The sequence below is a fragment of the Serinus canaria genome, chromosome 25 (genome assembly GCF_022539315.1).
Source record: "Serinus canaria isolate serCan28SL12 chromosome 25, serCan2020, whole genome shotgun sequence".
Taxonomy (NCBI): domain Eukaryota; kingdom Metazoa; phylum Chordata; class Aves; order Passeriformes; family Fringillidae; genus Serinus; species Serinus canaria.
In genome coordinates this window covers 8,291,585-8,317,725 of record NC_066338.1, presented here as the reverse complement: position 1 = coordinate 8,317,725, position 26,141 = coordinate 8,291,585, and the positions used below count along the sequence as shown (strand labels likewise).

The window sequence follows — 26,141 nt, the reverse complement described above, 5'->3', positions numbered from 1 at the left end:
GTTAGGATGTTTGTATCCCCATTCGTGTGTGTTATTTATGCTGGATATTGTGTTCTGTGCCTTTAAGACTGGCTCTGCAGAGTGAAAGTTTTGTTTTGGGCCTCTTATCAGCCAATCGGTGGGACATACAGACAGTACACAGTGCTGCTTTTTTGCTTTTTGGCCTGCTTTTCGCTTTGCTCTTGCTTCTGCTCTTGCTTCTGCTTGCTCTTGCTTTTTTTTTCTCTTCTCATTAGTTAACTTAGCTAAACAGTCCAAATTCCTTCCTGGGCTTTTTCCCCTTTTCTGTTTGGACCTACTTGAGCCTGCTCCAGACTGGGACCTGGGAAACACCGAGAGTTTGCACCTTAAGGCTGCAGCAGCTGCCCCAGCACCAGAAGGACTGATAACAGAGCAACCACCCCAGGAGAGACTTTCTGAATTTGTCATCTTTTTCAGAGCGGTGAAAGAGTGGTGTCATCCGGTATTGTTCATTTTGTGTGCTGGGGGGTGCTCTGCTTGTCAAATAAACAGGTTCTTTCCACTTCTCTCCGAGGAATTCTTCCTGAACTGGTTGTGGGGAGGGGCTGTGTGGGTTTGCTTTCTGGAGGGGCCCCTTTCTGGGGATTCTCTCCCAAATTTGCCCAGGACAGTCTCCCAGTGCAGCTGGAGCCGCTCGGCCTGGGGCTTCCAAAGGCCTCAGCAAGCCCCAAGTCCCTCCCTCAAACTCCCTCAAACCCAGCATCCCCACATCCCCTGCAAGTTCCTCCCATGGCACTGGCCATGGCCATGTCCCCACATGTCACTGGCCATGTCCCACCATGTCCTCACCCATGGCTGTCTCCCCACCATGTTTCCATCCCTGTCATTGGCCCCACATCTCCATCCATGCCCATGTCCCACCACGTCCCCTTTCCCATCCATGACCATATGTCCCCATGTTGTTCTCCATGTCTGTGTCCTACCATGACCACATGCATATCTTAATTCAATGTCTTTATTTTTACACCAATATCAGATCTTTTAAAGGCATGAAGAGAAATGAAAAGAAAATCAAGGCCAAAAGAAAAGGCTTTCCGTGTCCATGCTGGCAGAGGACCTATGTGCTTGGTGGGAGGGATGAACCTTTTTTGGTGAAGTTTCCACCCCACTGTCTCCAAAATCTTGGTCTTTGCCCCAGTTTTTCACCATTTGGCTGCCAAAGACACCTTTGGGCAATAGGAAATCAAAATCGTGGCATCCCTGAAATTGGAAAAGACCTCCAAGACCATTCAGTATTCCTTGATGTCACCAGAAGATAGGACTGAATGCAAAAGATTTTATGGGTTTGAAAGTCAACAAATCCGCTCTCCCCTAGGAATTCCCATTGTTGGTCTGGGTCCCGATCGATGTTCCTGCACCTGTATACAACCATGTGCCCACAGGGAGCCAGGAAGATGTGGAGCCTCCCAGCCAGGTGTCTTCCCAACACAGATCACCAGGATCACGGATCACCAGGGCTCTGCCCAACGAGGGTCACTGGGGATCATCCAACGTGGATCCTCCCATTTGGGATGGAGCTGGAGCAGCACACAAAGCTCTTCCTGAACTCGCGGTATACACAGAGCTTCCCTTAGTGGCGCCTCCATTGGTGTTTGGTCAAGGTTGAACTCGTGGAGAAGCTCTTCCCACACTCCCCACACTCGTAGGGCCTCTCCCCAGTGTGGATGCGCCGGTGGATGGTGAGGGTGCAGTTTCGCTTGAAACCCTTCCCGCAGTCGGAGCAGCGGAAGGGCCTCTCCTCGGTGTGACTCTGCTCATGTACGAGGAGACTGGAGCTGATCTGAAACCTCTTCCCACGCTCAGAACACTTGTAGGGTTTCTCCCCAGTGTGAACACGCTGGTGTTTTCTCAGGTCGGAGTGCCACCCGTAGCTCTTCCCACATTCCAAGCAGGTGTAGGGCCGTTCCCCTGTGTGGATCACCTGGTGCTGAATCAGGGCTGAGCTTCCTCTGAAGCTCTTCCCACATTGCCCACACTTGTAGGGCTTTTCCCCAGAGTGGATCTTCTGATGTTCCGTCAACTGGCACTTCATGCTGAAGCTCTTCCCACACTCCCCACACTCAAAGGGTTTCTCCCCAGTGTGGATCCTCTCGTGTTTCCTCAGGCCAGACCTATAGCTGAAGCACTTCCCACATTCCCCACACTCATAGGGCTTTCCCCCAGTATGGATTCTCTGGTGTTGCATCAGGTAGCCCTTCTGTGTGAAGCCCATCCCACATTCCCCACACTCATAAGGCCGGTCCCCGTTGTGGATCATCTGATGTCGTAGCAGTTGGCCCCTCTGGCTGAAGCTCTTCCCACATTCCCCACACTCAAAGGGCTTTTCCCCAGTGTGGATCCTTTGGTGTTGGATCAGGACGGAATTGTGTCTGAAGCTCTTCCTGCACTCCCCACACTCAAAGGGCCGTTCCCCAGTGTGGAACCTCTGGTGCTGGATCAGGCTGGAGCTTCAGCTGAAACTCTTCCCACACTCCTCACACTCGTAGGGCCGTTCCCCAGTGTGGATCACCTGGTGCTGGATCAGGTCTAAGCTCCGACTAAAACCCTTCCCACATTCCAAGCACTTGTGTGGCTTCTCCCTGCCATGAGGCTTCTCCACCAGCTCTGAGCTCTGCCTGGATCTCCGTCTGCCTTCTTGGCTCAGGGGGGCTCTTTCCTCCCTGCAGCTCCCTGGGCTTGGTTTGCAGCCCCTCCTCGTGCGGAATCTCCAGGGCTTTTCTTCCTCCTCCATCCAGACACACCCTGGGAATGAAAAATCCTGGTATGGGTAAAACACAAAATGAGAGTGCCTTGGACTGGGAGTTCCTCCTTGCCCAAGTTTATTTCAGGAAGTCATTGGGAATCTTGTGTACGTAAGAACCTCTGAAACATCAAGATTTAGCACAAAAATCCCCCAAACTTCAAGACACAGATCAAAAACTCCCAAAAATATAAAAACTCCCAAAAACTCCCAGCAAAACCCTCCTCCAAAATATAAAGATTCACATACCAAAAAAACACAAAGAAACAACATTCAGCTCAATAAAGCTCAGAAATACCAAGATACAGCACTGTGAAAATTGTGGATTTCCCCTGGTCGCCTGCTGCATGGTGGAAGGAAAAGGTACTGGGGCTGGGGACGAAGCTTCAGATACAGGGAAAAGTGGAATCTTGTGGTGCCTCCTATTTTTGCTCCTCCTCCGCATCCGGTGTCCTTGCTCTTCCTCACACTCCTCTTCCTCCTGCTATTCCTCCTTCACCTGCACAATCCCACCTTCTCCTCCCATGTGTAGCGTTTGACCATTTTGTTCCTAACCCTGCTTCTCCTTCCCTTCTCCTCCTGCCCCAGGCCCAGCACTCACTGCCGGCTCCCTCTTCCCCCAAACCCACAGCATCCCACCGCAGGGCCAGGGATGGAGCTGGGGCAGGTCGGGCTGGGGCAGCGCTGGGCTCTCGGCACATTCCGCCCGCACTCGGTCCCCACTGCAGCCACTCCCGCCAGGACAGCGCGGGGGGGCCCGGCCTTGGCACTGGCCCACTCCCACCTCCCCAAATTCCCCTCGCGGGGGGGGCGCTGGGGCGATGACACTACAGGAGGGGAACGCTGGGAGCTGAGGGTCTGCCTGGCAACTGATGAGTCATGAGTGCCACACACTCTGATTGGCTGAGCGCTGCCTGAGGGCGGGACAGCAGCAAGGAAGGACACCCTGATCCAGAGGGGACGTCCCACAAACGGAGGACCCCCATGAAAGGAACAAGAAGTGTCTTTACAAATACTATGAATCTGCTTGGAGATAGGGCCAGGGACTTGGACATAAGGAAGTGACAGGAGAAGCCATCAGTTTCAGAAAATGTTATTAATTGATCACACAGACTGCTGCTCAGCCAAGGTGCTGCTCAATTCATGAACTTTGAGAAGAACAAGAAAGATTTCACAGAGCCATGAATATCATTGCTACACAAAAATAGGGGGCATGTAAAGGGGGGAGTACATAGTAGGTGGATTGGGAAGTCTGTAGCTCTCAAGTACTTCAGCCAATAGGGAAAGGGGGAGGGAGATGTCCCCGGGGAAGTCAGTATGAACAGGAGGCTGTGTTCAACAATTGGAGAGACCCCGTGGGAAATGTCTCATGGCTCTCCCTATTTTTAGGAATGAAATTACTTTTACAGGACTCCTCTGTCTTATTTGTGGACAGAAAATGCTGGTGAATTTTTCCACACACACTGTGACTCGTCCAGAATTCCTTCCACCCTCTGGGGCGGCGGGCAGTGAGTGCAGCTGAAGGTGCCTCACCCAGTTTGGGGGATCGGCTCCCTTGGGTGGCAGCGGCACCGGGGATTGATTGGGTACCCGAGAGTGACCAGGAGACAGATGAGTGACACATCGGGGGGGGGGGTCTGAAGAGTCAGCAGGGAGGGAGTGCTGAAAATCTCATCAGTGAGTGCAGTGGGATCTTCGGGGAGTGAACATGGCAGGGCACCCATGGAGGGGAGAAAAGGGAAAGCTGGGAAGGGGTCCTGGCCAAAGGGATGATGATCCCAAAATATCTCTAAATGGTCCCTTGGGAGAATGTTGAGGCAGTTTGCACATTCCCCCAGAGGTAATTAAGGACATGGACACCAAGGGGGCAATAAGGGAAGTCGAGAAAGGATTTGGACAATAGGGGATGGATGCTGTTGGTGTGCTGGGAAGGGATTGGGTGGAGTGTGCAGGAATATGGATAAGGCAAGAAGCAGCAGGAGGAATCTATGTGGTAAGAAAAAGGTACCTTATTGTTGTCTGGTTGTGTGTATGAGAATGAGTCACACACAAAATCAGCCTCAGCTCCCCGGGCAGGTGGGAAGGGGGGAAGTGGAAAGAGGAGTGTGTGATCCGCAAACCAGGCTATTGTCCCTCAGGTGGGGGCTGAGGCATGAGGTATAGGTGACCTGCAAACAGGCCATTGTCCCCCGAGGCGGGTGAGGGGACCATGGCTGATGAGTGTGAGTGAAACGCAGACAGCCTCACAGGTGAGCAGGCACCGGAGGCAGCAGAGTCAGGGCCCTTCCCGGAGGCCTGGAGATACTGAGACCACAGGGACCCACGATTTTCTGGCGAGAGATCCACTTTGTGTCCTGAGGGTGTGAAAGAATGTGTGAAAGTAAATGAGAAATAGAAGTGAGTGAATGTAGACGAATGAAAGTATATGTAATGTAGATTGTGTATTTCAAGCTTCACTGTATCTCCTTGGAGGGAGGTGTATTGTATTGAAAGTAGTGTGAGAAAAAGGGGTTTTATTTTTGTGTGTGTAGTTAAAAGAAAAGTGGTATTTAGGTTGTCAGTGAAAGTGAAAAACAGAGGCAGAAGATGAATGGATAAGATCTTGAAAAATGAGAAAGAAAACCAGTAAGTTAGATACAGGGAAAAAAAAAAAAAAGAAAAAAGAAAAAAGAGGGAATAAAAGCATACTAGCAGAGATATCCCAAAATAGCCCTTTGGGAGTTATTTTAGCTAACAGAGATACAACTCCTTGCAAAAGAGAAAATACAGGGTATGTAGTAGCTAATGGGAAAAACATTAAACTATGGAAAAAGGGAAATTAACCTTAAACTAGTAAGTTCAAACTTGTGAATTATATACTTTTAAAAGAGCACTAGAATATTTAACACAAAACAAAGGAACTATATATACTGATTCAAGGTATGCCTTTAGAGGAGTACATACCTTTAAACAATTTGGAAAGGAAGATTACTTAATTCAAGAAGAAAAGGATTAGTACATGATGAACTTATTTTAGAGGTTTTAGAGGCATTAAAATTACCTAAAAGAGATAGCTATAGTACATATTAAGGAACCCTAAAAGGGAAAGAACCCAGAAATAAGAGGAAATAATTTGGCAGAAAAATTGGAAATTCCAAAGTTTAGGGAAGCAGAGAAAAAAGAATTAAATATGATAGGAAGTGAACAAGATAAATCAGGGAAATGGGAACTTCTTGATGGAAGACAATTACTTAATAAAATGCTTACTAGGAAAATATTAGAAGACATGCATCAGAAAACCCACTGGGGTACTCAAGCTCTGTGTGATAACTTTTTAAGGAACTATGGATGCACTGGGATTTTTGGAGTAGCAAAACAAGTAACTGAAATATGCATAATTTGCCAAAGGATAAATAAAAAGGTGATGAGAAAAACAACATTAAGGAGGTTGTGAGTTAGCTCGTCGACATTTTAAAGTATCCAAGCAGAAGTTTAGATTTGTTAGGATCTGGATTTATTTGTAAAAAATAACCCGTTTAATCTAGAAGAAAGAGAATATGCCATATGTTAGACAGGAGATTTTAGGAGAATAAAAATCTTTAAAGTATCAGAAACTGCCAAGACAAAACAAGAAAAGAAAAAGGGGAAAGGAAAGGGAGGGTGTTATGAGTAAAAAGTTGTCCAAATTTTTAAAAGTTGCAAAGTTCACAAGTTAAACCAATTGCTGTCAAGTTGGAGTTCTAACTATTTATTGTTAATAATTTCAGGTTGTAATCTCCTGTTGTTATTAGTTTCCTTTTAATTGCTGATTCTTGGTGGTGCCCCAGCAAATCCCCGCCGCTTTCCCGGCCCCGCGCTGCGGCGGGGGTGGCCCGGGGGGTCCCGGGAGCCCCGCGGGGCCTGGCCCGCCCCGAGAGCGGCCGAGTCCCCCCCACCTCGGCACAGGTCCCGGCCATGCCGGGGGGGGGCCCAAGGGGGTGGCACAGAGGGTCCCAGGGGCGGGGACCGGCCCGGGTTGCCGTGTCCTGCTGGGGCAGCTGCTGGGCGTCGCCCTGTTGTTTCCTGGGAGACGGCACCCTGACGGTGAAAGGACGGGACTTCGGAGTGACGTGCGAATGAACTCGGAGCCAGAATGCAACAGGAGAGGTCTCCCACCAAAACCAGGAAAAAGACCCCTAAAAACATCGAGCCAACACAGAATGAAGAGATCAAAGTGACACCTAAACGTGAGGAACGGAGTCCAGAGCCTGCTGGGACGCTGAGACCCGTTTTGCCTCTCGCCCTGGCCACGGGGGATGTCAGCTGGGGGGAGCACCCTGGGGGTGAGGGCAAAAAAGGGGGGAAATCCGTGGTACTCTCGTGAGGACGAAAATCCCACCTCTGCCTACAGACTAGTGGACAAAGCTGCGCTTTCCTCCTCCGTGCTACTCCTAGGAGCAGCACCAGCATAACCGCGGACCCGTCGGACCTTCCCCTTGAGCTGATCGCTTTTAATAAAGGCATTAAAAAGGAGAAAGATCTCCTGCCCAATTTATTTCACAGGGGAACAAGAGGCAAAACCAGAAAAAGAGTGGGATCCTTTGTAGGTCTTGCTCCCTCCGTTCGCGGCCGAGGCGCCTGTCCCGGGTCCCGGATAGCTGCCCGCCTCAGCTCTGGCTGCCCCGGTTTCCATCCCAAGCGTGGGCTCGCTGCCCGCGGCAGCTCCGGCTGTCCCTGCCCACATCCCAGCCCGGGCCCATCGGTGAATTTGTCTGCCCTGGTCGCAGCTGCCTGACCCGCGGCCGCCATGCCGGGGGGATGGGGAGGTCTGTCCTGCCGCGTGGTCCGAGGTCACCGCGCCGACCGCACCGAGGGGGGGTCCCGGCTGTCCCATCCCCGGCTGTCCCATCCCCGGCTGTCCCATCCCCGGCTGTCCCATCCCCGGCTGCCCTGCCCGTGCCGGCGGTGCTAGGCGCCGCTGCTGGGGTCTCCCACCTGCCTTTTCTCCGCCGGGAGCTGCCGGATCAGCTGCCATAAGCCATGTGGGGGCTACCCACGCTGCGGCTCGGTCTCCACTGGAAGATCCCCCTCGGGCGATTCCGGCAGCAGATCCTGCCCATGCTCCGACCGAGCCTCGGCGGGATATCCTCCCTTCACCCCCGTCCTGCCCTGAGCTCTGTGCCCTTGGTAAACACAGCTCCGGCTGTTCAGGAAACTCTCTCTCTCTCTAGAGGAAGCACTTTATTGAAACACTAGGAGCTCAGTTAAAAGGCAGCCCTCTCCAAATTCTTTCTCAAAACACTAGAGAAAAAGTACAGAAAGTAAAAAAGTATAAGAGTTAGATGAAGGGATTGGTCTATTTCCGTTAAGAGAGGTTCCCATTGAAGGGGGCGGGACAGGGTTTGTAAATGCCCCTTTGACTTCTTATGAGGTCAGAAATTTTTTAAAAAAAGAGAAATCAAAGGGATTTTGGAGGATTCCATAGGCACAGCTGAAAAATTAGATCAATTTTTAGGTTCGAACATTTATACTTGGGAAGAGATGCAGTCTACAATGAAAATAAAATTTTCTCAGGAAGAAAAGCAATTAATCAGAGCAGCTGGAATAAAAGCTTGGGGAAAAGGATAATCCGCAGGGGGCCCCCAGAGAAGACAAAATGCCAAATGCACCTCCTGAGTGGGGTCAAAATAATGAAGAGGGAAGGAATCACATGAATGAATATCGTAATTTAATAATCAACGGAATAAATGAGGCAGCATAACAAAAGCAAAATGCAAAAAAAAAAAAAAAGTTTTTAAGGGACAGCTTTTAAGAGAGAAAGACGAAACTCCAACTGAATAGTTAGACAGACTTAGGACATTATAAAAGAAATTGCACGAATCAGGTAAAAGATCTAAAAATCTTCTGAGAAGTGGGCACAGAGGGGAAATAGAGAAGTTATAAGCTCTATGGGGTTTTTTTTGACAAATACTATTTGGGCCCTGTGATAACTTTTCAATCCCCAAGAAGAAAAATTAGAATTGGTAGTTGACAGAGACAGAAAGAACATACCTGTTAAATATTCCAAAAAGTTATAGTGCAAGCAAAGACACTGAAAAAGTAACAGGAACAAAAGGAAAGAGTTTCAGTTTCTGTCATTAAAAAATGTGGTAATTATAGGAGAAACTAAAATTTAGATGTAGGATGTCTTATTAGTGCCTGGGGCAGATAATAACTCATTAAGAAAAGACTTACAGGAAAAGAATAGAAGTTATACCACAACAAGGAAAAATTACTAAACTAGAATTTTAGCCAAGAAAATAAAACAGAATTTAAAAGGAAGTTTGGGCTGGGAAGGAAATAAGGGAGGATTAAATATTGACCCCATAAAGGTTACAATTGAGAGAGAAGATTGTCCCATACGTTTACGTCAGTACCCCATATCTTTGGAAATATGGGAAATTTTGAAGCCAGTAATAAAAGAACTTATAAAAGATGAGACATTAGAACTTTATATGTCTTCTCATAATACCCCTATTCTCCCAGTAAAGAAGCCAAATAGAAACTATTTTTTTTTTGGAGAAATCGAAGTTAGAAAAGCTACTATATAACTTTTGAATTTTCTGGGGGAAAAAGATTAAGGGTATCAAAAGGGAAACTGCAATTTGTAGAACCAGAGGTAAAATATCTTAGACACTTAGTAAATAAAGGTAGCTGGAAACTCAAACACAAGAGAATGGCAGGAATTTTATCTCTTCCCCCTCCCTCTTCAAAGAGGGAAATCAGAAAACTACTCAGATTATTGGACTATTGCAGATTATGGATTGACGGGTACACACAAGCAATAAAATTTTTATATACAAAATTAACAGAGGAAAATTATGTTAAATTAGAAGAGTTGAAGTTAAAACTAGCCTAAGTACCAGCTTTAAACTTACCCTTGTTAGAAAAACCCTTTTCACTTGTACATAAATGTAGAAAATGGAGTAGCTCATAAAATTTAAATTCAGGAGTGGGAAGGAGTAAAGACACCAGTAGCTTATTTATCAAAGAGGTTAGACCCAGTAAGCCACAGCTGGCCAGTATGTACTTAAGCTACAACAGCTACTGCAATTGAAGCAAAATAAAGTAGTAAGCTTACTTTTGAAAGTAAACTAGTTGTGTGTATACCTTGTACAGTCCAAGGTGTGTTGAATCAAAAACAAAAAGAGAAAAAGACAAGAAAAAGAAAGTAAGAAGAGAAGAAAGGGGAGAGTGGTTAGCAGACTCTGGAATGTTAAAATGTAGAGTGATGATGTCTTGGCGCAGGAAGAGAACAGAAGTGTGAATTTGGTTTCTGCACAAAGGACAGGGAAGTGTCTCAACACATGGTTGTTAGGAGGTTATTCAGTGCTGAACTGGGGTCCATAAAAGGTTTAGCAGATCGGGCCCTCCTCGAAGGGAAAAGAGGATAAGTTGACTATAGAAAGAAAAAGAATGTCAGGAGCACCTGAGGACGCCAAATTTGGAGTTGTCAAGGTTGGGAGGTGTCTGACTGCTCCCTACGAGTGGCAGGGTCTCGGGGGCTGCGGCAGGACCGATCCGTGGAGGTGACCCGGCGGTGGTGCTGGGAGCAGATGACACAGGTTTGCCGGCCAGGAGCGGGGCTGGCTCAGTGGGGAACTGCCGGGGGGGCTCCCAGACTGCCGGGGTCCCGAGTCCAGGATGGCAGCGTCGGCCCCGGTAAGTCGGGGGAGAGAGAGAGAGAGAGAGAGAGAGAGAGAGAGAGAGAGAGAGAGAGAGAAGAAGAGAGAGAGGGCAAAGGAGACCCAAGGCATGCCCCCTGGGCCCCCATGCCCGAGGCTGCTCTCCCCCGCTCCGGCCCTGCAGCCAAGTGGCAGCAGTGGGGGAAGGGGGAAGAACAGCATTGACAGCAATGCAGTGTAAAAGAGGGGGAGGGCCAGCACTAAAAGATAAGGTCAAGGCAGAGATTGCTGACTCTGCAAACCTCAGAGAGTGGTTTATTTTTAAAGTAAGGGGTGGGTTTTTTCTGGGTTTTTTTTCTGTTAAGAGGAGGTTTTTGTTCTGAGAAATGGGTCTGTAAGGCTAATACAGTTAAGTGTTGCCCAAAAAGTAAAAAGCAATAGATGTGATACATCTTGTGTTAAAATTGGTCTGGCTTTTCTTATTTAACTAACTCACAGAAAGAAGAATTTGCCTCTGCAGCTATTAGTACAGCTGGATATAAGAAGAGGCTGCTGTGGAGAAAGCTTTTAGCTAAACCCAGAAAGTTTTGAAGAAAGCTAATGGTAAAAGTTAATACAGTATTGTCTTTCTTTTATCACTGTGCTATTAAGAAGTCCTTTCCAGGGACTACTGAAACAGAAGCCCAAACCACTGAAAGATGGTGAATTCAAGCCAGCGAAATCAAAGGACTTGTGCAGGAACCTGAAGAATGGACATCTAAACCAGGTGATACTGAATTGACTTTCAAGCAGGGACTGGGTGGTAATAATTTGGGAAAACTCAAATGATCCAAGAAATGTACAAAGAATAAAACCAAGTTAGGAAATAAGGCAACACTTATATCACTGGTTTCAAGCACTGCCTGAATAAAACATCTCCTTGGTGTGGAATACTTCAGACAGAAGGATCAGAACTGTTTTGGTCAAAGAGTTCTTATATTCTGACCTTAACCTGTGAATTGTACAGGAGAGAGGGGGAATTACCATCTCCATCAGTATCATACTGTAAACTTTATTTGATTACTCCCGATACTGGACATGCTAGCTGAGTTATAAGTAAATGCTGGAATTGTGGGAATAATTAATATTGTAGTTCAAAAAAATTTATGCTATTGTCGCAAGAAGTGTTAAAGTAATAACTTTTGTTGTAAATTATCAAATCGGCAGCCAAATTTATAAAAAAAAAATTATAAATTTATTAGATCAACAACCAAAAAAAACCAGAATAAAACTGCCACAGCCAAGACAGTGTCAATCCCGGACTTTGACGCTGGGTGAACCTGGGTCAAACTAAGGTAATGTCAGCATCTCCCCAGAGTTTTACACCAACTGCTCCAGGTAGCCATCTTATATACAGTTTATTCTGCCTGGAGCAGAAATGACCTAAGATTTCTGTAGGTTCCTACATATGTATAACGGGGACTATACAGATTCAGTCCTGTACAAAAGTCAGTCATAGGTTTGGATGGCTGTCTGAGCTCTTTGAGATAGTCTTCTTTTCAGTTGTAGCCAAGATGCCTTTCTGTTCCTTTCTGTGGTTCTGTGAATGTGCTGGACATTCCTGGGAAATGGCCAATGATTGCCCAGGAAGGACTCATTCATTCGTTAATAGTCATGATTTTATCTGGGGGAGTCAGGGAAATCTTTGAATAGGAAGGAAGGCCCTGCTTCTGGCCATGGGGGTCAGAGGCATGGCTGGATCTTTATAATTTTTATACAGTTACAAAGCATGAATTATCTCTATGATATACTACACTTTGTTTTGTGGATGGGAATTATTAGTGCCTGTTGAATGGGAGACACCTGAAGAATGATGGGAAACCACAGTTAAGGGGTGTTAACAAAACCCCGATTTGCCTGGAAATTAGCTAAGAGAAAGTGACAAGGAAATAGAGGGCAAGACCATGCTGGCCTCTATATCCACCACCAAGATCAAAGACACCTGCTAAGGGTTGCAACCTCACAAGCATGGGAGGTGGGGATATTAGCCATACTGGACCTCTGTTATTCCTGTTTCTCTCACTCATTTGTTGTCTTTTCCCTTTTGGGATACTGGCAAGATCATGTCCCAAGTGCTACAGAAAGCATCACCTAGAAAGAAACCAAAGTTCCTCTTCTGTTACACACACCCATGTCAACAGCCACTGTTATAAACTATCCAAATTAGGTACATGTAGGCAAAATGGAGAAAATTATTGGATTGCAAGAAACCTGGGAAAAAGTGGTAATAGATTTGGAATTGAATGTCCAAAAGGAGAGAGATGGATTTGTTTTACATTTAATCTTACAGTTCAGGATTTGGTAAAAAAACCAAATAGTAAACAAAAAGGTAAAACCAGCACAGCAATCTAACTCTGTATTGACCCCAAATTATATGTTGAGTCATATTACAAGACTCCAAGCAATTATAGAAATGATAGCGAATAAAGCTGCTCAGGCATTGGAATTAATATTGAGTCAGCAAAGCCAAACAGAAACTGTAGTGTATCAGAATAGGTTGGCTTTGGACTATTTATTGGCTAAAGAAGGGGGTGTTTGTGAAAAGTTTGATATATCAGATTGTTGAAAATTAATGACCACAGAAAAGTCAGTCTAGAAAAAGCAAAATACATCAGAGAAAAAAAACCCAAAACCCCAGGTCCAGGCTAAAAATTAGAAAACAATGTTAAAACCTAGCTGGTGGGGTAATGTATTAGATATAAGATGATAAAAGAAGTTAAGATTATTCCTTTTATGTGTTACAATTGTTTTGATATTTCTTCCTTGTGTAACCCCCTGTTTTATTTTGCCAGCATAGTCCAGAAGATGCAATGCCAGCATAGTCCAGAAGATGCAAGTAGACAAGAAATATTGCACAAGCCAAATGATTTACAAAGAATAAAAAGGGGGATTCTGAAAAATGCGTATATTATGATTGAATATTATATGTGTTATGCTAGCAAGTTATGCTGTATTAATTTTTTAAGTAGTGTGTTAAATGTAGTTTTAGGTTATAACATAATGTTAAAATATAAATTATGTATGTGGAACACTTTTTAAAGAAAGAAATGAGGTATTCACACCAGACAGCAGCCACAGGACACCTATGTTTTGCAGAGAAAAAGAATTTATTGCTCCATTATCAGAAGAAACAAACTTCTTCCTGCCTCATTCAACTCTCAAGACAGCGTTGGGGTTAAGAGTAAGAAGTTGACACTGACCAGACAGAATCCTTTGTTTGAATGGAATTTATGCAACGTGTATGAGATGTATGAATATGCACCAGAAACCAAAAACTATTGTTTTTCAGGGTTAATCCTCGGTCACCATGTATCCTTTTTCGGGCTTATTTTGCCCAGAAAAAGGTACATGGACCATCTGTAACTCTTTGTTTTTATTGTCTCATATTGTCCTAAATCCTAATTGCCCAGATTTTTATTACTCTAATTATATCACTATTTTTATAACCATTTTATTATTATTAAGTTTTTAAAATTTTAAAAACAAGTGACTGGCATTTTTCACAGACCGGACTAGAGCTGCTGCTTCTGCCATGGGGTGAGCCTCTCTGAATGAGAACAGACGCTGAACTGGAACCTTATTAACACCTACTCCACTAAAAGAGAGCCCTATCCCTGTCAGCCTGGGTGCCCAGGATCCTGAGCTGGGCTCTCCCTGCCCTGCTGGGAGCCTGTTCCAGATTGCAATGCAAGATGTATTCTCTTACCATCTGTATGGCAGTTGTCTTGTGTCTAGTGGGCAATTCTCCTTATCTCTCTCCCTGACTGGTCATAATCACTCCTCCCTGGCAGGGGACATCTGCTGATAACAAGCTATTGAATGTCACTGCATGACTGATAAGAACTATAACATCCCATTGTGAGATGCTCCACCCAGAGGAAGGAGCCAAGCAATGTTACCCAGATATAATCTGGGGGTTCTGACACACCAGCATGGCTTCCCACTGGATTCCCCAGAGGAACAGCAGCTGCTTCTACTTCCACGGACCTGCAGAGGAAGAATACACCCTTTTTCCTACAGGACCCCCTTGCTCCAGTAGAACCCCATCTGACACTTCAGGAGAACTGCAGCCACTTTTCCAACTGGACTGCTACCAACACCCTGACCAGCCGGGTGTCAGGTTGAGTTCTGATTCTGTCAGTGTTGTTCTAGTGTATTGCATTGTTTTATTTTATCCTTTCATTTTTTTCCCTTCCCTGTTAAAGAACTGTTATTTCCCGCTCCCATATTTTTTGCCTGAGCCCCTTAATTTAAAATTCATGGCAATTCAGAGGGGTGGGGTTTGCATTCTCCATTTCAGGGGAGGCTCCTGCCTTCCTTAGCAGGCACCTGTCTTTCTAAACCAAGACAGAGCCCCTCACCCTCTGCCTGCTGAGACATTGTGCCGGTCCAGCTTGCTGCTTTCCGAGAGTCCTGCTGGGGGCACCGGAGCCGGCTGCCCCCAGGGTTTGTGAAGTGGAGCCTCTTCCATCACTTCCCATCTTCGGACCCCGCCACCATTGCTGCGCGCTCCTCCAGCCCCGCTGCAGCGCCCCCTGCAGCCACGGGGGATCACTGCGCCTGCCCTGCCCCCCAGGAGCCACCAGCGCCCCTGCTGGCTGTGCCCGGAACTGCACCAAAAGGGAAAGGGCACCCGCTGAAAGGCTGGGACTGGGCTTGGGCTCTGTTTGTTGTTAGTGCTGGAGTTGTTCTCTGCCTTACTAAGCAGACACCCGTCTTGTAAAGCAAGACAAGTGTAGCAGACACAGGGCCAGCTACAGCTCCATGGAGGGATGTTTAGAGATAGGTATTTGCTGAGTCATAGGAATTGAACCAGGAGTCCTCACTCTGGTCCTCCAGGCCTGCTTATTTTCTGTGACCCCATAGGCTAGTTTCCCTAACCCTTACTAATGGTCATTTTTCAATCCTCCCTAATCCTATAAAAGGAGCTGTCTTGGCCCATTCCTTTGAAAGAGCAGCTTTCAGACCCTTCGCGAGACCCTCAGAATAAACCATCGTGGATTTCCTAAAGACGCCTTTCCTCTCTCTCTTCGTCCGCCTTCCTGGAGCCACGGCCAGCCAAAGCCCCTACGAGCAAGTTAAGAGCTGAATCCATAAAAGAGCTGATTTTCACTGAGAGCTGACAATCACTAAGCTTGCTAGGGGCCACGGCTGTGCTGCAGTCTGGCCTAGGGCACCCCAGCCTCCAGAGGGCTGAGGTGTCTGGCCTTGAGACTGCTTGCCTGGGGCGCTTACCCTGAGGGGAACCAGCTATCCGGTAAGAAGCTAGCCCCTGTGGCTTGATTTATTTTACAGACAAGTACCCACAGGCACTGAGGAGAGCTGCAGGAGGGGCACAAGAAGGCCCTGCAGCACTTGGGCACAAAGGCACAGCAGGGGAATGCAAGAAGGGAGCAGAAAAAGGCCAAGCTGAAGGCAATGGCCAGGGCAGGGTTCCTACAGCCCCTGAGGGATCAACCCCAGGGCCCAAGGGGGCCCCAGCACCCAGGGGATGCACTCGGCCACAAGCGCCTGGCAGAGGCATTGCCCTCCTCTGCAGGGGAGAGCCCACCCAAACTGCCCCTGGCAAGGAATCAGGGCTCCAGCTGCAGGGCACAAGGACACTGCAAGCAGAGACAGCAGCACCCTCAGGACAAGCAAGTCCACCCCTTTGATGGACATGGATTGGCAGGGCTGTCACAGCTCCCATCACACCAGGGACCCACCACACTGGAGACCTTGAGAACATTCAGGGTGGGTCTGCATTGAGAGGAGGCTGCTCCTGATGGACACAGGGGGCTCTCCATCCACTCTGAATGTTAGACCTAATGGTGGAAACATGCTAAAAATGTCTTGGATTATTCAGGGGATAAGTGGGAAAGGTGAGCAGGTATGATTTCTTCAACCACTATTAGAAGCTGTGGGGGATAGGTTTGAAATAAATTAATTTCTTTTTCTGCCTCCTGTGATTATAATTCACTAGGAAGGAATTTGAGGCCTGGATTTTAATATTGTAAAAGGGGATACAGAAGCTAGTTCTGTTTCACCTTTGTGTCAGATGTCTGGCAAGGCCTATGCTGAAGTGAACCCAGAAGTGTAGGCAGCCCTAGGGAAAGAGGAAAAATTAGATATGGAGCCTCTCCAAAGCACTTTGAAGCCACCAGGACAAGTGGTGTCTAAAAGCAACACCCTGTTCCATGAGAAGGAAGAAAGGGCTCACAGCCTGGTACTGAGTCCCTGTTAAAGGCAGGGCTTTTGGAGCCAGGGATGTCTCCCTACAACACTCCTATCCTGCCAGTCAACAAACTGGATGGATGGGCACAAGGAGGAAACACAGAATTTTCAAGTGTGAAAAAGCAGATTTGACTGAGGCTGCTGGCCTGGGCCTTCCAGACAGGGAAAAAGAATTTGAATTGTGTGTGGATATTAAACAGGGCCATACCAAAGGAATTCTTGTGCTAAAATGTTGATCCCAGTGGCCAGAGTGGCCTCAGTGTCTGCAGAATTGTGGAGCCACAGCTTTCATGGGAACTGAGGCCTGAAAACTGATGACAACAGGAGGATCTCCTATAGTTCAAGTCTGGCATCAAGTTACACCTTTGACAACCAAAAGAGCCTCTAAATGGATGAGCAGGGCTCAGTTATTACAGTATGGAACTTGTTCAATGGCACAGGAGGATTTAGAACTGAGGACAAGGGAAGGGTTTAACCCAGCCTCCTGTTTGAACAGTGTTGTTCACAAGGGTCCCAGGATGAGGGAAGAGACGAGAAAGTTGACTCCATGTATCAAAAGGTTTGATTTATTATTTTATGATACTAAAAGAATAGAAGTGAAGGATTTCACTAGAAGGCTAAGCTAAGAATAGAAAAGGAATGAACAACAAAGTCTTGTCTCTGACCGAGGTCGTCTGGACAGCTGATCTGTGATTGGCTCTTAATTGGAAACAGCCAGATGAGAGCAATCACAGATTCCCCCTGTTGCGTTCCACAGCAGCAGATAAGAATTGTTTACAGTTTGTTCCTGAGGCCTCTCAGCTTCTCAGGAGGGGAAAAATCCTAAGGAAAGGATTTTTTCATAGAACATGTCAGTGACAGAACAGCCTGGAGAGCGGCTGGCAAGGAACCCAGGACAGCATTCAAGGGACAGAGCTCCAGACCCAGGCTAGGAGAGACTGAGGAACATTCCCTGGCCTGAGGGAGAAAATGTGTTTATGGATGGCTCTGCAAGGGCAGCAGATGGGAAAAGAGCTACAAGACAGGCTATTGTTAAGGAAGGGGAATCAGACAAAGCGCAGGTCACCGCCCCATGCTCAGCTCAACCAGCAGAGCTGTGGGTGCTTGTGAGAGCCTGGCACTGAAATGCTCCGAGCAGGGAGGCTTCAATATCTTCTGCTGACACCATGTCACCTAACAGGGGGGCAAAAGCAATTCTCACTGCTTCAGCAACCACTGCACCACTTATTAGGGTATTTCTAAAAGACATAATTCCAAGACAATGGATTGTGGAAGCAACAGACGCAGAAAGAAGAACTTCCCCACCTAGTGCAGGGTAGAGATAAGGGATGTATATTTAAAGCAGGCTGTGGCCAGGATCCTGTCTACTGTGAAATCTCTGCCACAGGAAGCTGGGTTGGCACTGACCCTGCCTTGGGAGTTTGCTGCTCCCAACACCCACCCAGGACATCGGCTCCTGCCTAAGGAGTGCAAAGCAGCACCACTGGTGGCCAAATGCCGTGGCCCATGCCAAGTGGCTCTGAGGCCAGAAACAGCCACCAGCACAGCTGAACACGGGGAGGACCCCTCAGCCTTGGCTCCAGGGCTCGGAAGCCCCGGAGATTTGCACTTCCCACCTGCAGCAGGAGGATGGGAGGCCCCACTGAGCCTGCTCTGAAGGCAATGCAGCAGCAGCCAGGGCTCCACAGCAGGCCGAGCCCCTGGGCCTGCCCACAGATCCTCTGCTGAAATCCTCTGCCTGCCCACCCTCCTCTGGCATCTCCAGCCACTGGGGCCAAGCCTTGCTGGCACTGCTGCAGCTTCAGTGCTCTCTGGGCCTGCACTCGCCACAGCTGCTGGGGAACACAAGGGCACAATTCCACTCTGGGGCTCAGGTACACTCACACACTGGGCTGCCTGGAATAAGATTACACCATGAGAATGTTTATTCTTAATAATGCTGCTTTTATATTGTCAGTTCGGTTTGGGCTAGCAGTGTGAGAATCAATTTTTATTCTTAGCTGAAGAAGTAGAAAATATCTTTATTGCTTTGGATTCTTTTTGTGTGTTTGTATGGCTGTTGGAGATTGCAAATTTTGGTCTGCGTTTTCTGGTGTTCACCTTCAGGCTGCATTTTGCAAAACTAGAAGAGCTTTAAAGGTGACCCTTTAACTCAGAAACAGTTAATAGAACACTCTTCAAAAAAAACCCCAGAATTTAAAAAAACCCCAAACCCTGGCTTTTGGGGGGGGGGGGGGCACATGTGAGTCATGCCCTGGAAGGGAAGCTTCATTCCAGGCAGCCTGCAGAGGAGCTTTAGAAATGCAAATTAACACTGCTGGGCAAAGTGTGGACAATGTACCTGGGTCTCTGACTGGGGTAGGAATTGGGCTGATTCCCTCTGCCCCTCACCCCAAGCTCTGCCTGCTTTCACAGATGGAATTTGCTCAGCTTAAGGCAGAGCCCAGGCTGAGGATATCTGACTCTGAAACAGAAATGAGTGTAGCTGCAAAGGAAAAAAGCAAATGGAGAATGTTGGGAAAACTTCACTAAAATAAGTAGGGGGGAATCATCCCTCTGCCCACTCCAACATGAGCTGTCATTCTCTATTCTATATAGGGTGTATTAGGGCACTGAGATGTTCTTGCTATCACAAGTTCAGGGACATCAGTTGAGAATCCAAGTATTTGATGATTTAATTAGAGAAAAGCAGTCAATTGATGCAGCCCTATCTGGAAGGAGCACCCAAAACCAGGGAAAAGATGAATGGCCAGCAGAACAAATCCTACAACATCACAGACCAGCCCCTGGGAACCCGAACCAATTCATATCAGGAGCCACAGAACCCATTTATCGTTTCAATGGCATCATTAGATTACAAGCTGTCCTCAAAATAATAACCAACCAGGCAGCTCCAGCTCCTGACCTTCCTGCCGACCAATCCACTGAAATGAGGAACACAACATTTCACCAGGGGATGGGATCAGATCATCTGTTAGCAGAAAAAGGAGTTTGGGGAAAATTAAATGACTCAAACTGCTGTTGGCAAAGAGATGACAAAGGAAAAGTGATGAAACGGATAACAAAGGAAATAAGAAAGCAGCTCATGTACTACTCCAAACATGGAAAGGATGGGAATGGGACACGGTTTCGTGACTCCCTGGCAGACCATGGGTTAAACTAATGCTGTTTCTCCTCTCATGTGCTACAGCAACTCTCATCTTTTTACCATGCTTGACACCTTGAGAGTGCAGCTCATTCAGCAGGTGAGCCAGGGGATGTAGGTGGCAGCCAGGCCTCCTGATCCACAAACAGCTACAGAAGGGAATGAGGGCACTGAGAATAATCCAAAACCAAAAAAGACTCAGGAAAAGAGATTGAGTCAATGGTAATTCATGTTTGTAAAGACAAGTATTTAAAAAACAACATGAGGAGGGATTGCAAGGAATAAAATGAATGAGGCTTTACAAAGAGATGTTGTGAATCTGCTTGGAGATAGGGCAGGGAACTTGTACAGATTTAAAAGAGTTACTAATTGACACAGACTGCTGCTCAGCCAAGGTCCAGCCAAATTCCTGAACGTCAAGAGGAAAAACAGATATTTATTGCAGCTATGAATTTAGGGTGTTGTTATGAACAAAAAAAAGGTTACCGTTTTTTTTTTTCCTAAGAAAAGGAGCAGCAGAGGAGTCTTTGAGTTGATCTGAGAGTTGACCGTTGGCCTAGAGTTCTTTGTTAGTGAAATGTTGTAACCGCCAGTTAAGTATTATTAAGTATCGTCATTTGGTCTCTCTATCGTAGAAAATTCTTGTTTATTTCAGTACCACCCTAGCCTGCTGCCAAGAAGATGACAACCCCCCCCCTCGGAAGGTGAGAGGAGAGGGGGATATTTGCATCTCAGGAGACATGCAAATTTCCCCCAAACCCAGACTACCTTAGGACAGGACCTTTACCAAACCCTGGAAAATACCCTAAAAGAGACGAGCCGAAACAGAATTAAAAGGTCAGAGTGGTGTCTGGACAGCAGGGCCGAGGTCCGAAGCCGGCAGAGACACTTGAAAACCTCGGTCACTCCTTGCCCCAACTACAAACGATGTCAGTCAGACCCAGGACCCGCTGGACTGACAACCCAAACTGAAACCCTGGGCATACCCCACTGCCTTGCGAGGGCTGGACTCCTGGCCCTGCTCCTTTGGGACAGAGCTGCAAAGCCTCCTCTTCTGATTCACTGCTGGGAGCAGTGGCAGAACTCCGCGGATCTGCCAAAACCCCCATCTTCGAGCTGATCACTTTAATAAAGGCATTAAAAGGAGGAGAATCTCCTGCCCTGTTTATTTCAGGTGTTATACTACAGGGGGGTGCACAGTAAAAGGCGCGTACAGTAGGTAGGTCGAAGGGTCTTGTACCTTCCAAGTACCTCGGCCACTGCGGTGAGGTAGGGGGAGAAGCGGTCGGGAAAATGAGGATAAAAAGCAAGGCTACATTTTAAAGATGTCCTGGGAAATGCCCCACGGCCTCTCCCTCTGTTCACAATAATATCACTTTTACTGGACTTCTCCGGGCACAGAAACCTCCAGCGACGTGAATTTCCCCGCACGGCCCCGGGTCGGGACAGCCCCCTCTGTCCCAGCCACAGGAACCGGGCCGAGCCAGCGCCGCTCCGGCAGCGGCTCCGGCCGAGGCAGCGGCGGGAAGGAGACCGTGGGCAGGGGATGCCCGAGAGAGGCCCCGAGCCCCTGGGAAGCCCCTGCAGAGCCGTGGAAGTGGCTCCTGGAAGGACCTGTGAGCCCGTGGGCGATCCCCGCTGGAGCAGCCCGTTCCCGAGGGACTGTGTCCCGTGGGAGGGACCCCAGGCTGGGGCAGGACGAGGATTCCTGTCCCCGAGGGGAGGCTGTGACATGACCGGGCTGGGACCCCCAGCCCCTGCGCCTCTGGGTGGGGAGGAGGGAGGGAATGCGGGATAGAGTTCAGCCCGGGAAGGAGAGAGAAGTGGGGGGGAGGATGTTTTCGTAGGAATTACTTTAGTTCTCATTCTCTTGCCCTGGTATGTTTGATAATAAATTCAATTAATTTCCCCAAGTCAAGTGAGAGAGGAATGATGGATTTTGTCCTTGCAAACAAGCTGTGGGTCTGCTGGTAGATCAAACCAGCACTGAGAGATAAAAGAAACAATGGGAAAGATTCCACTGATTGATGAATGGGAAAAGATATTTCCTTTTACAAACAAACTTTAGGTTCGCTGATAAATGAAACTGAATATTGAAAGATGAAAGAAACAATGAGGGAAAACCCTAAATTCCATAAGAATTAAAAACTAAAAGGGAGGGTTACACATTAGAGGGAAATCTTCACTATCAGATGTATCGGGAAGTCTGAACCTCTCAAGTACCTCAGCCAAAGGGGAAAGAGAGAATGGAAATGCAACTGGGAAATTGGGATAAAAAGAGAGGCTGCGTCCTCCAAAAATTTGAGAGACCCCAGGGGAATGCCCCAGGGCCTCTCCCTGTATTCGAATAAAGTAAAAGGACTCCTCTGTCTCCTTTTTGAACATAAACCTCTGATGTTTGTGGATTAATTTTCCTAACAAGTGTGTTGTGCCCGTCACCAGTGATTGAACTGTCCCCACCCTTACCCAGACCCTCGAGCCTTTCCTTGTGCGCTCTGTTCCCTGCCCAGGGGGAGGAGGGAAGTGACTGAGAGGTTTTGGCCTCTCTCCAGCATCCCCTGCTCCGGCCTGGGCTCCTGCCGGAGCTGCAGGTGGGTCCCTGCTCCGTCCCGCACTCACCCCAGCTCTCAGCGCCCTCAGGTCCCGGTCACGCCGAGCTCCCGGCGGTTCGGGGCAGCAGCAGCGGCTCCTTGGCCTCCTGCCCGGCCGGGCCCAGCGCCAGAGCCGCTCCTCAGCCGCGGGTTCCGGGAAATGCCGGAGTGCGGGGAAGGGGAGGTAAAGCATTGTCGTGTGCAGAGCCTGCCCCTCGCTGCCATTGGCTGAGTTTGCCTTCAGTCGTCCAGCTCGCGGGCTGATTGGTGGGAGCGGGGCCAAGCACGGCCCCGGTGCCGCCCCAGGCTCGGCAGAGCCGCCATTACCGGAGCGTCTGTGCGTGCCCGGCAGCGGCGGCAGCGGCCGGAGCCCGGTGAGACGGCGGCGGAGCTCGGCGGCCCCAGCGCAGCCTCCGGGGACGGGACAGACCCCTCTGTCCTAGCCACAGGAACCGGGCCGAGCCAGCGCTGCTCCGGCAGCGGCTCCGGCCGAGGCAGCGGCGGGAAGGAGACCGCGGGCAGCCGCTCCCGCAGCGCCCTCAGCCCAGGGACAACACGGGCCGGACACGGCACAACCAACCCGCCTGAGCGCCCTGCCGCCCCCGAGGCCCGCAGCGAGCCCCGAGCCCCCGCACAACCCAGCGCGGCTCCCACCTGCGCTCCGGCCGCCGCCTCATGGGTGGGTCCCGATCACCCCCTGTGTGATCCCGGTCATTCCTAGTATGGTCCAAATCGCTCCCAGTAGGATCCCTGTTGCCCCCGACACGGTCCCAGTGGCTTCCAGTTATGCCCTGTATGGTTCCTTCCCTCAGTAAGAGCCCAGTGTGGTCCCAGTCACTTCCAGTATGAGCCCAGTCACACCTTACACGATGCCATTTGCCCCCACTGTTCTCCCAGTTGCTCCCAGTATGAGTCCAGTCACCTCCAGTATGATCCCAGTAACTCCCAGACATTACCAGTACTATGCCAGTCACTCCAAGTGCCACCCCATCAGTCCAGTATGATTGCAGTATGGGCCAGCTGCTCCCAGTATGATCCCACTTGCTCCCTGCATTATTCCAGTTTCTCCTATCCACTCCTACTACAGATCTGATCACACCCAGTATGATTCCAGTCAATCCCAGGATGATCCAAACACTCCCAGTCTCTCCCAGTATATCTCAATTGTCCCCTGAATGTTCCCAGTAGCCCTCAGTGTGGTCCCAGTATATCCCAGTATGAACCCTGGTGCCTCAGTTCTGCTCCCAGTGGGTTCTTTTCCCAGTCTCAGTCCATTCCAATCTGTCCCAGTCCATCCCCAGCAGCTGCTGCCATTTCCCAGATTCTGTCCCACCTCACCCCATTCCCAGGCACTTGGACACCCCTGCACCCCCTTATCCTGCACCAACACCCCTCTGCACCCCCTTATCCTGCACCAACACCCCCCTGCACCCCCTTATCCTGCACCAACAACCCCCTGCACCCTCTTATCCTGCACCAACACCCCCCTGCACCCCCTTTCCCTGCACCCCCTTTCCCGGGTATCTCCTCTCCCAGCCCCTGGATCCCCCGTTCCCGTGCCCCGGGGACCCCCGGGCCCCCATTCCCGGCCAGCCCGGGGCACCTCACCCCGCGGGCTCCCTTTGCTGGGACACCCGGCCTGGGTACGGGGCTCTGCGGCCGCTCTGGGATTTATGATCCCCCAAAGGAAAGGGGGAGAACAGCAGAGAGAGCGAGAGAAGGAGATTGGGAATCAGGGGTCGGGGTCCCAGCGCCCAGTCCTGCTCCGCCGGGGGCGGGACCCGGACCCGCAGGAAAAATTGGCTGCGCTGCTCGCGGTGCTTGCCCGGCTTTGGGCCGAACCCAGCGGGGTCCGGGCCGAGTTCGAGCGCAGGGCCCGGGAGTTCAGCACAGCCCGGCCCGGGGGTCCCGCAGAGCGCGGCCGTGGAGGGTCCCAGACAGATCCCCGAGGGATTCAGAGGGGTGCCAGGAGGGGATCCACGTGAATTCCCTGGAATTCCCCCTTTTCCCCTCCCCATTTTCCTCTCCCCCCGCGCTCCCTCGGGCACTTTCGCTTTGGCGTCTCTCCGGCTGCGCCACAACCGCGGTCGGGGACGGCTGCGATGGCTCCAGCGCTGGGGCTGGGGCTGCTCTTGGGGCTCCTGGGGAACCCGGGGAGCGCGACCAAAGGTGAGTAGGAGTCCCCGAAACCGGGAACTCCCTGAACCGCAATTCCCGGGCATCAGGACCCCCTGAACCCCCATTTTGGGTTCTATGATCCCCCTCAATCTGCTTCCCCAGCACCGGGACCCGCCTGCTCCCCCTTATCCGGGACTGGGATCCCCCTGCACCTCCATTTCCCGGCCATCCCTCCCGTCCCAGACCCCAGACTCGTCCTTTTCCTCGGCTTTTGGACCCCCAGATCTCCCAAATTTCTGCGTCCCCCCAGTTCTCCGCTCCCGGCGCTTCCTGGAAGGGGTTCCAAAGGTCCCGAAGGGTCCCCCGGGGTCCCAGGGGGTCTCAGCGAGGATCCAGTGGGATCCAGATGAATTCCCTGGAATCCCCCTTTCTCCGTCTCGCTTTCGCGTCTCCCAGGCTGCGTCCCCAGGATCCGCCCGGGGACCTGGAACTGCTCCGGCACCGGGACCCCCTGAACCGCAATTCCCGGGCACGGGGACACCCCCGAACTTCCATTTCCGGGCGGATCCCCCTTATTTGGCACAGAAACTGCCTAGAACGTTCATTTCGGGGCAGTGGGACCCCCCTGTGCCCTCTTCCTCAGCTCCCATAACCCCTGCATCCCCTTATCTGGAGCCTGGAACCCTCCCAACCCACATTCCTGGGCACGGAAACCGCCCTGAACCCCCATTTCTGGGCACCAGGACCCCCTGAACCCCCATTCCCGGGCACAGAAATGCCCTGAACCCGCATTTCTGGGCACCGAGACCCACTGCATCCCCTTATTTGGCACCGGGAGCCCCACCTAACCTCAATTTCTAGGCTCTGGAACTCTCCTAAGCCTCAATTTTCAGGCACCAGGACCCCTTGAACCCTGGAAGAGACCCTCTGAACCCCATTTCCTGGGCACTGGGACCCCACTGCATCCCGTTATCCAGCACCAGGGACCCTTTGAACCCCCATTCCGCTGCACCAGGACCCCCTCAAGCCCCCCTTCCTGTGACCGGGAATACCCTGCACCCCCTCCCACAGCATCAGATCCCAGCCAGGCCATTATCAGGCACCGGGACTCCCCTGAACCCCGACTTCCGGGAAGGGTCTCCCCCTGAACCCTCATAGCTAGGCACTAAGACCCCACTGCATCCCCTTATACAGCACTGGGACCCCCCGAACCCCCATTCCGCTGCACCAGGACCCCCGTGCACCCCCATACCCGGGACTGGAACCCTCCCAAACCCTCCATTCTCACGCGCTGGGAGCCCCCTGCACCCCCTTACCCAGCCCCAATGCCCCCCCGCACCCCCTTTCACGACCCTCCCCCTCTGAGACTCCAGCCCGCTTTTCCTTGACCTCGGCATACCCTGGATCCCCACTCCTGCCTTCCCCAGCCCCCACCCACCACCTTCCTCAACACCGGGGACCCCCTGCACCCCCCATTACCCTCATCCCCCTTTCCTTGACCTGCAGGGACCCCCTGAACCTCCGTTCCTGGGCATGGGGACCTCCCGGCACCCCCTAAACCGGGACTGGGACTCCCTCCCCGCCCCCCCTCACGTGTTCTGGGACCCCCGCACCCCTCCCCAGCCCTCCCGCCCGTCCCAGACCCCAGACCC

The 26,141-nt window shown here is 50.0% G+C and overlaps 4 protein-coding genes and 1 pseudogene across 5 annotated transcripts in view; 2 read left to right on the top strand and 3 right to left on the bottom strand.

The window, feature by feature from the left end:
- The window catches only part of LOC103824843 (zinc finger protein 239-like), a 152,449-nt gene that overhangs the window by 52,607 nt on the left and 73,701 nt on the right, over positions 1-26,141 (top strand).
- Positions 1-26,141, bottom strand: part of LOC108963630 (zinc finger protein 304-like) — a 190,263-nt gene that overhangs the window by 113,525 nt on the left and 50,597 nt on the right. The gene's annotated exons all lie outside the window — the stretch shown is intronic.
- The window catches only part of LOC103825190 (zinc finger protein 37-like), a 142,464-nt gene that overhangs the window by 65,746 nt on the left and 50,577 nt on the right, over positions 1-26,141 (bottom strand). The window contains exon 1 of one of the 2 annotated variants that reach the window (XM_050984159.1): positions 23,026-23,035. The exons of the other annotated variant lie outside the window; for it this stretch is intronic. The gene's annotated coding sequence lies outside the window, so the exon portion shown is untranslated. Of the gene's footprint in view, positions 1-23,025; positions 23,036-26,141 lie in introns of those variants that run through there. 2 annotated transcript variants of the gene reach the window in all.
- Positions 963-24,235, bottom strand: LOC103824728 (zinc finger protein 135-like; annotated as a pseudogene).
- LOC103824727 (class I histocompatibility antigen, F10 alpha chain-like) overlaps positions 24,391-26,141 on the top strand; it is a 127,069-nt gene continuing 125,318 nt past the window's right edge. The window contains exon 1 of the mRNA XM_050984069.1: positions 24,391-24,540. Coding sequence (XP_050840026.1) covers positions 24,474-24,540 — 67 coding nt within the window. The 5' untranslated portion in view covers positions 24,391-24,473. The remainder of the gene's footprint in view (positions 24,541-26,141) is intronic.